We start from the raw sequence: 10972 nt of genomic DNA on the forward strand, positions 1-10972 counted from the left end.
TCTGCCGGCGTCGGTCCGTCTGCGGTCCTTCTGTTTCCGTGTCTGGGAGGAGAGCAGCGGTGTGATTTCAGACACTCTCTCGTCTTTCACAATGCAGGTTGGTAAAACGTTAATGTTTTTAAAGCTGTGGTTCAACATTATTAAGTGAGACGATTTAACATCGGTTGTTGTCGCTGTAACGAGTTGACGTGATTTTAAGACAGAGTTTTGATCGTTAGCTAGCGGTGTGGCTGGGCGTAGCAACAGCCTGAATGCTAGCTTCACTGTTTGCTAGCTAGCTGGGTGTTTAAAACCGGAAAACCCTTAAAATAGACAGAAAAAATTAAGCTGACGTGGAATTAGGTGGAAATGGAGTCGAAACGATTTGTGATAAATTGTTTAATTGATAAATGAAAATTTAGGCTACAACTATTTTGATAAGACATCCATTCAGACGAACGGTTAACAAGAGCTAGTAAGACATTATAGAAAAGTGGTCGGAGTAAAAATGTTCTATTCTCTTCTTGACTTGGTTAAAGAAAGAAAATTGCACTTATATCAAAGCAGGTCCTCTTAAGTGCCTAAAACCAGTAACTTTTCAGCATTATTACATATTAGCTAACCTTTTAACATGTCTTTACCAAGTTGTTTTTTTGTCGCCTCCTCAGCACCACAGGTAGTTACAGCAATAGTTGGTACAAAACGAATTTTATCCGTTAAAATGATTTGTGAAAATGTTATTTAGGATTAGAGACACAGAAACTATTTTGGGCTAGTGGAGGTCTGATGAGCTCTAATAGTTAAACTGAGCCTTCCTTAGTCCAGCTCATGCCTACATTACCCACATTGTAGGTGAAGTAGAGTTCAACTACAACTTTACAGGAAGATTTGTGAGTCTAAGTGTTGTCACAATGGGAAAAAAACACCTTGGGCTGTAGTTTTAAGTCAGCAATTTAAAAAAAAAAAAAGACCAAGAGTAAATGTATAATCTATTTGTTGTAATACATAATTATCCTGCAGCCCTCATGCAGTCACTTTCTGTACTTCGTAACGAGATCTTAGCTATTGTATGTCTGTATAGAAGTGTTTAAGTAGGCGGTCTCTGTCCAGTGGTGGTTCACCTATAACTTATTATTCAAAACTGACATCTTGTCGACAGATGATGAGGTGTTAGCATCGCTCCACTGGATTTCACTGGTCACTGTTGAGCTTTTAAAATTTGCTTGGTGTTGTTTTCATGGGCAAAGCACGCCAAACAATTCTTTTTCTAGACTGTCTAAGTCCTAAAGAAGGTTTAGAGAGAGTTTTATATGTGTGGCAATTAGACTCACATACTTACTTTCATATATTTGTTGCTTAAACAAATGCAAAACTCATCCAGGTCCACAGTTTGCACATCCTGTCTTCCACCACGACTCATTCCCAGGTGATGTGTTGGACCGAGTAAACTTGTGGAAAGAATTTCTTTAATACAAATGCTAGAAAATCAACCCCTGGCCTTAGTAATCTGGTACTGATCTTCCAAAGCCAATCAGTTTCAGTTTTAAGAGTTGCATTTCACTTGTCCACATAAAAGCGAGAAGTTCTTCACATACCAGAGCTTAAAGAAACCAGAGTAACAATACTTGTACACATGCTTTTATTTTCTGGCTAGGACCCAAATGAAGACACAGAGTGGAATGATATCCTGAGGAAGAAAGGTATTCTTCCTCCCAAAGAGGAACCTAAAGATGACGAAGAGGAGGAACTGGCTCTTCAACAACAGTCCGTTGGTAAGGGAGACAGTTTGGGATAAATACAAGTGTTTCTTTGTGGTTTTTATGGATAAAACATGGCTTAAATTGTCACCTAAATCGCTTTAGGACATCTTTTTTTTTTCTTTGTTCTTTGCATATGTACCAAATCAAACACATGTACATTATTTAAACATTATAATTCATATTTTAGCTGTTCAGTGTCGGTTAAATTGACCCTGTTCAACTGTTAACTGAGTATTGGATTGTTTGCCGTACATGTAATCAGCTGCTAACTGTTTGTTTGAATAGTTAAAACATATGAGAGCATGACACTGGAAGAACTGGAGGAGAATGAGGATGAGTTCAGTGAGGACGACGAGGCTGCCATTGAAATGTACAGGTAAGTGCAGATCTGTGTGAAGAGCTTTTAAGAAAAAATTACATTTGTCTTAAAGTCACCGCGGAGGATTGTACATGTCAAAAACCTGGAGAATTCAGTCTAAAATAATGGTTTGAGGGAAATTTTAGGTCACAAAGATACTCTCTGGCTAAAACTGTCATTGTTGATGGAGATTATCTGTTCAGTCCGTCAGCTGATATAAACTGCGTCTCCTTCCAGACAGAAGCGTCTTGCAGAGTGGAAGGCGACTCAGATGAAGAACATTTTTGGGGAATTGGATGAAATCTCTGGTCAGGACTACGTCAAGGAGGTCAACAAGGCTGGAGACGGCATCTGGGTGATACTGCACCTCTACAAACAGGGGTAGGTCAAGCAGCAGCATCGAGTGTTTTGAGCGACACAAAAATGCAGTGGAAATATTTTTACTGTCTCAAAGAACAGAAAATATGTTCTGTGTGTCATTTTTGGGATCCGTGTATCAGCCAATAATCTCACTAAAGATCACATACATGTACACATGTTCTGTGTTACAGTAGGTTGTGTTTTCTTGCATTTTATGAAACCCTTTGAGCTCAACACTGCTGTTGAGCCCTTTGGATATGTCAGGGTCAGAACAGATTGTGATGATCTGTTTAACCAGTTTTATTTGTTGCAGCTTTTTCAATGTTAGTATACAAAAATGTAAACTTGTCTACCCTAAAATTTGTTTTTTATTTCATGTGAAAAGAAGTTAGAAGGAAAATTTAGTGTTGAGCACTTTATAGCAGGATGTGAGTCAGTTAGCTTGGAAGATTCACTACTGCTTTCTGACGTGTTCAAAAGTCAATTCTTGGATTAGTTTAAAGACACGACATTGTTTTGGAAGTCTGTTATTTGTTAAAGAAATGTATCAAGCAAAAATATCAGTGTTCTCTGGTTCCAGCTGCTTTTGTTGGTGTGTATATTATTATTTGTACACAGTGTTTTGAAGTGTTTGTCAGATAAAATAATCAATTTAAAGAGATTATCTTGGTCTCTGGTAATCGGTGATCAATCAGCACATTGACAGAGCAAACAAATTCATTAGCGAAGCAAAACACATGTAACAATAATGGTTTCACATTACACGTGAGCTTCCGGTTCGTGGGTGAACGTTCTGTTCCTGTCTGACCTTTGTGGTGCTTTTAAACTGAAAGCCTTTCCTACTAAGTTACCGTCTTTTCTTTCCGTGAAAAATTACGTTTCTTTCAAAACACATGTAAGAAAGCATGAGAAACCACATGGCTGCATGACTATGACACTTTATGTACATATGTTTTTAAAATCCATCTTTGCACAGCCTAATTTTGCACACTTATCTTATTTTTATTTTATATTTTATATTGTGTTTTATATTTTATGTGTGCCTTCAGTGTCGGGTGTCTTGTGCGGTTTGTGTGTTTTTTTTTTTTTTATGTAGCTGCTGTAACAAGTCATTTCCTGTAAAAAGATCAATAAAGTAACTATCCTATCCTAGTTGTGTAGGAGTGTCAGGGTTGGATTTTCAAACAGAAGGCTCAGCACTAACAGGTCTGTCAATTATTTTCTTTACAGCATCCCTCTGTGTAGTCTGATCAACCAGCATCTGAGCACGTTGGCCAGAAAGTTCCCTCAGACCAAGTTCCTCAAGTCCATCTCCACCACCTGCATCCCCAACTACCCGGACCGCAACCTGCCCACCATCTTCGTCTACTTTGAAGGGGAGATGAAGGCCCAGTTCATCGGCCCACTGGTCTTTGGAGGCATGAACCTCAAAGTTGAAGGTACGAGACGACTTGCTGGCTTTAAAAAAAAAAAAACTACACGACTGGAAACTGGCAGGCTTTTATTACTTTAAAGAGCTAAATGTCAGACTTTCAAACTAACACAACGATGTTGCAGGATTATTTTTGACATTTGAACTCAGTTTAGTGTTGCATTTTATTCTTTCAGTTGTTGCAATTTAGGTTGGAAAATTTGGACGAATGCATTTTGTTAGTCTAATTTTATTCATACATTTTCAAATGTTGACAAGTTGAGCCGTTTTATTGAATCCTTATGGTAAAATTTCATCAACACTTTAATATTTAGTTTTTCTGGGTAGTATTTTAAAGATGTGTTGATTTTCTTCATATTTTACACTGTATTATTTACATTCTGTACATTTTTATTATATTTTATGAGGACATCTTTTGTAATTTGCCTCGTGTGTTTCCCTCCAGAGCTGGAGTGGAGGTTATCAGAAACTGGTGCGGTGAAAACAGACCTGGAGGAAAACCCCAAGAAACAAATCGAAGACAAGCTCATGTCATCAATCAGAAGTACACTCCCTACACGAAAGGACAGTGACTCTGAGGACGAGGACTATTAAAGACAAACACTGTCACTCCAAAGAGAGAGACCACGTGGCCGCTACACGGGAAACAAAACACTCAGACGACCTTAAACCATCCGAGGAGGTACAGAGAGGGGACAGCATCTCCTTTAACAACATGTGCATTTTGTATTTTAACCATGTAGGTGGCGCTCAGGGCTCCGTCCTGCTCAAGGGCACATGGACAGGCGGCTCGGCTGGAGAGAGCCAAGCAGCCTCCTGTACGTTTCCGTAGGAAAGTAGGGAAAAAAAACAGCAGAACACTCACTGTTTTGTCATTTTAAATTCACCTACATCGCCTGAATCTTTACAAAAGCATCAAAGACAAATTTTAAAGTTTTTTTTTTTATTATGTTTCATGAGAATTATGTCACAAAATGTACATGTACATTTAATTTTTGTTGAATTAAATGTGAGTTCACCTCTTTGCCACAGTAACCAGTGCCAATTATTTTCATTTTTTTATATGCAGATCTGTGTCACTGCTGATTACAAAGGAGTTCATTTTAAGTGTTTCTTTATATCTTGTGACACACGTCTAGTGTAGAGGTGCAACACGCCAAGTTTGTGCTCAGAAACAGTTCAGTGACATTTGGAAGCAACAAGACACGTGGCAGCCATGGCAGTGCAGTTCAGTATTTGCCATCCATACAATCATTTATTTTCTATGAACAGAAAGTTAATGTGGAGAGTCGTGTTGGAGATGCTGTGCGTTGCTGTCTGTTGATGTTGATGGTGAAGTCCAGAGGCGGAGCTGCCAACTGCTCTTCTTCTGTGTATTTTCCTCCGTTTAGTGTTTTTTTTTTTATTTTTTTAGGTTTTTCTTTTACAACAGCCCCTCCGGCAGACTTCGAATCTTCTGTTTAATTAGCAAGAAGAGACAGAGAAGGAGAAAAGTCAGTGTCGGCAGTAAATCGAAGCTGAACAGTGATGTGATTAGAAGTGATTTACGCCGGCTCCCTCTAAATCATGACTTCTTTGCTGCCTGACAAGGAAGCTTTCTGAAAAGGTTAAGGCTTTTTTTTTTTGGCAGAAGACAAATAGTGGAAAGTTAGTTTTTTGTTTCTGTCTTTCAAGCTCTGCAGAAGTTTTTCTGGCTCAGAAGGTTCCTCTGAGGAGTGACAGCACATGACAAAAAACTGTGTTTCACGTACGGTGAAGACAGTGAGTCTGTATTACCTTATGTGTCATTAATCTGTCCATTTTTTCCTCTTAATTCTGACAACTTGATAAACAAATGTGTCTTGCATGTTTGAAGAAAGAAACCACGGTTAGAAAAACTGGTTAAAAAGTTGAGCTGTATCTTCTATTCTCAATTCTGATCTTTTTGGTGGTGGTGATTTTACCTTAAATCCTCTTTTAAGGTGCCAAAAATGAATTCATGAAGGAAAACTTTGTGGGTTGTGTGATGATTGACTAATGATGGGCTACTAATGATCTGTTAAAGGATACTTCGGCATTTTACACCCCAAAATTGCACCAGTTTAGTTATATGGATTAAAAGGGGGCGTTTAGAGGTTCTGGTCCATGCATTTGGTTATATACGAACAAAATGGGCCTGTAAGTAAAAGCTAAGATAACTTTTTTTCATATTTAAATAACAAGCAAGAGAGAGGAATTATCATCATATCTACACAACTCCTGGCAAGAAAGTGAATACGTGTATTTCCCAAAACATTGAACTGTTCCTTTAAATGCTGGCTTATTTCAACTCTTCAGGTGTTTAACACATAGAAAGATGAACCAAACTGAGCAAACTGAAACTCATTCCTGGTCAACCTGCTCAAAACTCAGACAAATCAACATTAATCCTGTGACTCACAAGCAGATGCTTCTTCAAATTCCACCAGCCACAACGTTTTGTAGCTAATCTTCTACAACATGCAAACCTCAGCTACTTAAAAATAAGAGTTGCCTGCAGTACTGTTCCAGTGCTTATTTTCTGTACCGTCCTCTCCCTGATGTATTTCCACATCCACGTGGGTGTCGTAATCCCATAAAAACTCCAGCTGTACATCCTGATCTTCTAAAAACGTACAGTTCAGGACTTAATGAGTTTATGTTTCTGAGGTTTTCTCACCAGAAGTAACACCTTCTTCTTTCTCCTCTGCGAAAGTTTGGGTGAAAGTCGCATCAGAGGGTGAACTGAGTGAGACTGCGAAGAGAAAAGAGGAATTAGTACCATGATAATTCACTGATCGATGGAGTGATTTATCACTTTTGAGGCCGTTTAGACCAACAACGGCACTGATAGACTATTACTGTTATAACTGTGAACTTATTTTTGATGATGTAGCTCAACAGAGAAGAGCTGCAGAATGCACAGAAGGTCAACTAATTGAATCAGAATGTAAAATAGTTACGTCACTCTTTTAATTATTTTAAGTTGTATTAATCACCTGCTGTGGTGCAGTAAAGTAACAGCACTCAGCCTCCACTCTAACGCTTACAGAACTGACTCCAGTTCTTTCAGACCTGAAATAAAGTCTGGCTTTGGTTCATTCTCCATTTTTAGAGACTTGATCTCTTCAGCTTCTTTTCTCACTTCAGCATTTAAAGAAGTCTGACTTTAATCTTTGTAAATCTGCCCGTAGGCTTCCAGCAGATGTTTCACATGCTCCGTTTCCATCCATGCTGGAAGCTTGGTGGAATCAGTGACATTAAATTAAAGCAGTAACTCTTAAAAACGACATCGGCGGTGCTTCGTTTGCTCACCTCTTGCTGCACGGCTCCAACAGAGTTGCGAGCTTTGGAGTAATGAAATAAGAACTGAAAAACAAAGAACAATTCTACAATCAATACGCTGCTGGTGAACAAACATCTGAAGAAAGTCAACTGAACACAACTGGGGAGGAAAACGTACTCTTTTGAAGACATTCTGGACTTGCTCCTGCGGGAAAACACAGTTTAACAACAGAAGTTAATGAGTATCAATCACATGTTGTGTTATTATAGTTTGAATATTTATAATTATGACTCCATCATCCAGTTACTGTAGTGCTTTTAAGGCTTCATTGTAGATGGACACATCGACAGCGACTCCCACAAAATCTAAGAAGCCAGTTACTGATTTCATTTCTGAGATGCTTGTTTTGGTTGTGTTGTGTCTCTGTTGTTCCTGCACTCAAGATTTTACCAAGAGCTTTAAAACTGGTTGCAAAACACAAACACAGTCTAGTTTTTCACATAAACAATCCGTTTCATTCATGTCTCCTCTCTGGCATTTACATTTCTCCCCTTTTTGTTTCTTTTCATATGCTTCTACTGGAACACCGACACAGTATATATGCTTTAAATTGTAGATATAAGTTGTGGGTGAATACTTGTATCGATGCTGTTGCACTAAATTTCCTTTCATTTTAATTTTTTTAATGTAGCTTTTCCTGATATTTTAAGACAAGTATATTTCACATAGGGGGAATGTGGAGACAGAACCAGTGGCAGAGTCACACCCTGCTTTGTGGTTCCTATTAGCAGAATACAAGAACATCTTTTTGAACAAATCCGTTTCTACAAGCTGTAAAATTGATTAATAACAAATGAAATGCGTAAAGAGCACCTCACCTGCCTGAAAACTGCTCTGTTTACATTATATTATAACACCTAATCCTCATATGTGTCATAAACAAAATCAGCAGACTCTAAGGCTGATGGGAAATGTGGTTCTTCATATTTTGCACAGTAGCGCTGCTTTAAACAATCATCTGCATCCATCTTAGTCTCAGGAATTACATCAAGATGTCACAGGTAATTTAGAATATGTTAAATCTTTAAAACAAACGCATATATTACAGATAAAATGATGTATCTTTGAAGTGTTCTTGGTGTTTTCTTACCTCATTCTGGTCTCTCCACAACACTCCACTCAGATCATCATTCTGGACGCCTCGCACCTGCAGACAAACCGCAGCCTTATTTATGAATGAGTCCTGAACAGTGTATACAACATGATCACTCAGTCTGAACACCGGCCACTGATGTTATTTCCCTACAAATACACCACGTTTCTGGACAGTGTTTAGTTTCAGTTCAGAGCTGCTGTGTGATGTTTCCACCTTCACATATTATTCTCTGTAGCGATGATCACATACGAGCCAGAAGGTTTCGTTCAGCCGCTGAGCTGTTAAAGCTGCACTAACACCGTTCATTAATAGTGATTTAAGCGACTGACACATTGAGGACTCTTTTACTGCTCTTCTGTTTCCTTTACAACCTCATAACAACATTTACGTCTTCATTCACAACCTTTACTTAACATTAAATGGCTCTAACATCGCATGTGGAAGGGGGACTCAAGGAAGAGACGCTTGATGATTTGAGTGCGGATGAATGTAAATGAAGACATTTCCTACCTTTCGTAACGCTACGCCGTCTTCCCACTGATCGTAAGGACTGGCATCTGGACAAAGAGCGTATGTGAGGAAGGACGTTAATATTTCATGATTTTTTTTTTTATACTGTTGCAGCATCTCAAGTTGCTTTGACAAATAACTGATTAGGAGAATTCACTCTAACATGGTGCAGTAATTATGTAGTTGGTTTTTGGTCCATAACAATGATTTTAAAGGGATTTCATTGCACTTTACTATCCTTGTATGTGCTGTAATGACAAAATCTTTCCAAAACAACCTCCTCAGTGTGTATTTAAGGGTATATTTGATGCGATTTGTCAACATGATTCAGCCTACAGGTATGAGCATTCTGCACCACAACATCTTTACACTCTTAAACAACCGTCTCAAATCCAAAATGGGCTCATGATCTGGATATAAGGCTGCGTTTTTTAGGAAGTCTCTCACTTTCTAACCTTAAACAGTCTCTTTGAATCGTTTTGTTTGACTGAAAGTTCTCACCTGTTGCTGAAATACTTTTCAGTCATGCATTACCGCACTACCTGTCAATCATTTTTTCAGATTTTATTTATTTATTTACTTTTTAAGTCAACTTTTTTTTAGGGCAGAGTTCAATATCTCATGCTACAGTCAATGAATTGTTCCTTCAAATGGAGGACTTGCAACAGAATATAGTTTATGTTGATGTTTTTCCACCTTTAATCAGTTTGTAACGTTTAAAATTATTTGGAGGTTTACCCCCCAGCATACAAGTTGACAGCTAACCTCCACTTAAACAAACCTCAGAGCATCCGGATTAGAATAAAACTGTGAATCATGCACTAAAACTCACACCTGCAGGCTTAATGTCTCGCTGGAGTGAGAAACCTGTGACCTTTTGCTGAGAGGCTGCAACAGCTCAAATAGTGGCGACATGTAAGAAAGTCTCTAATTAAGATGTGTTAATGAGCTTCTTACTTTACGGTTGGTGACCCTGCAGAAAATTATGTATGACAGGAACAGTGTTTGAAGAGCACCTTTAGTCCAGTCCATGCTTTGGATGAATCATAATCCATCCATGAAGTGCAATAAAAACAAATCTGCAGCAGTTTATGTTAATAAATTGTGGATAAACTGATTTTCAGCAGATAAGCGTCCACTGGAGGAGAAGTCGAATGAATAAACGACAAGTTACTGCCTCCCTTCAAACCATTTTTCAAAACCCTAATTGATCCTATTTATTGTTGGTTTTTTTTAACAGATTTATAAAACATCTATGGAAGATTTAATAAAGGATCATTTAAGAAGTTACAAACTAAGAACTAGGATGTGGTACAGTTGTAGGTTTGATATGTGCATTTTTAGATATTTTTAGAAATATTTTACATTTTCCAATACTGACATTTTTAGTGTAAGCCTCAGAAGGTGTAGCTTTTTATTAAAGCTTTTTATTCTTAAATGTGTCTTGTTCAGAGTGTTTCATCTCCTGACATCACAGTGACACACTAGAGATGAATTTAAAAAAAAAAAACAAAAAAAAACAGAAAGCTGTAATCTTTAACCAAAGCCAATAAAACCCACATTAAATCTCTAATTAGTGGGTTTTTTGTTGACATAATTTTCATTTATAAAGCCACAGTATTTAAATCATAATGATCCAAACTCAAAATTCTTCCCCTTTTTACTACATTTGAAACTTTTACAACAATAAAAACAACTGGTCCAGGTTCAGCTGAGTCTGTCCTTGTTCCACCTACCTGTTGTGCTCCAACATCCAAAAAACCCGATAAAACATAGAAGAAAAAGTTGTCGCACAGTTGGCACCGTCATGTCTCCACAGTGTTCCTTCGCTCCTCTGGTTTGCGCGCTTTTTGGAGATCACAGGTCCGCTCGGCTTAGCTCGGCTCGGCTCGGCTCCTGACAGCTGTGTGGTCTGATCGCGGTGCCCTCTGGCCGCAGCAGTTTAAAAGCTCACAACTTTGTGTCTGACGGGGTTTCTCTCAGGTGACCAATCACGCACCGACCCGGTCACCAGCGGACCCGCTTGCGTAAATCCAGCGCACCTTGTTCTGCCTCCCTCTCCATCTGCGCGCAGGAGGCTGAGCACTGGGAACACTGACATCTTTACTTTATTATAGACAGCTGATGTAAACTA

The 10972-nt window shown here is 38.5% G+C and overlaps 2 protein-coding genes across 3 annotated transcripts; one reads left to right on the forward strand and one right to left on the reverse strand.

Annotated features, from left to right (window-relative positions):
• pdcl3 (phosducin-like 3) lies at nt 1–4924 on the forward strand. The gene is made up of 6 exons (XM_008290457.1): nt 1–97; nt 1634–1751; nt 2025–2115; nt 2335–2478; nt 3688–3896; nt 4335–4924. The coding sequence occupies exons 1-6, from the start codon at nt 92–94 to the stop codon at nt 4481–4483; spliced, it is 717 nt and encodes a 238-aa protein (XP_008288679.1). The 5' UTR covers nt 1–91; the 3' UTR covers nt 4484–4924.
• nms (neuromedin S) lies at nt 4652–10759 on the reverse strand. Of its 2 annotated transcripts, XM_008290456.1 has the most exons (7): nt 10575–10759; nt 8839–8885; nt 8323–8379; nt 7350–7376; nt 7202–7255; nt 6567–6641; nt 4652–5345 (listed from the first exon to the last, which is right to left on the reverse strand). In XM_008290456.1, exons 1-7 carry the CDS (start codon nt 10645–10647, stop codon nt 5313–5315), a joined length of 366 nt encoding a protein of 121 aa, XP_008288678.1. In that variant the 5' UTR covers nt 10648–10759; the 3' UTR covers nt 4652–5312. The 2 variants fall into 2 exon arrangements, with proteins under 2 accessions (XP_008288678.1, XP_008288677.1); XM_008290455.1 differs by having other exon boundaries at nt 4652–6641.
• Between the last annotated feature and the right edge of the window lie 213 nt (nt 10760–10972).

Source organism: Stegastes partitus, unplaced genomic scaffold (genome assembly GCF_000690725.1).
Source record: "Stegastes partitus isolate 25-593 unplaced genomic scaffold, Stegastes_partitus-1.0.2 Scaffold674, whole genome shotgun sequence".
In the NCBI taxonomy this organism is placed as follows: domain Eukaryota; kingdom Metazoa; phylum Chordata; class Actinopteri; family Pomacentridae; genus Stegastes; species Stegastes partitus.

Coding starts and splice junctions, on each gene's coding strand:
- pdcl3 (XM_008290457.1), top strand. Junction 2,116..2,334: donor GCTGCCATTGAAATGTACAG/GTAAGTGCAGAT, acceptor GTCTCCTTCCAG/ACAGAAGCGTCTTGCAGAGT. Junction 3,897..4,334: donor CATGAACCTCAAAGTTGAAG/GTACGAGACGAC, acceptor GTTTCCCTCCAG/AGCTGGAGTGGAGGTTATCA.
- nms (XM_008290455.1), bottom strand. CDS start 10,647: ATGACGGTGCCAACTGTGCGACAACTTTTTCTTCTATGTTTTATCGGG. Junction 7,377..8,322: donor TGTGGAGAGACCAGAATGAG/GTAAGAAAACAC, acceptor GTTTTCCCGCAG/GAGCAAGTCCAGAATGTCTT. Junction 6,642..7,201: donor TTGGAGCCGTGCAGCAAGAG/GTGAGCAAACGA, acceptor TTCTCTTCGCAG/TCTCACTCAGTTCACCCTCT.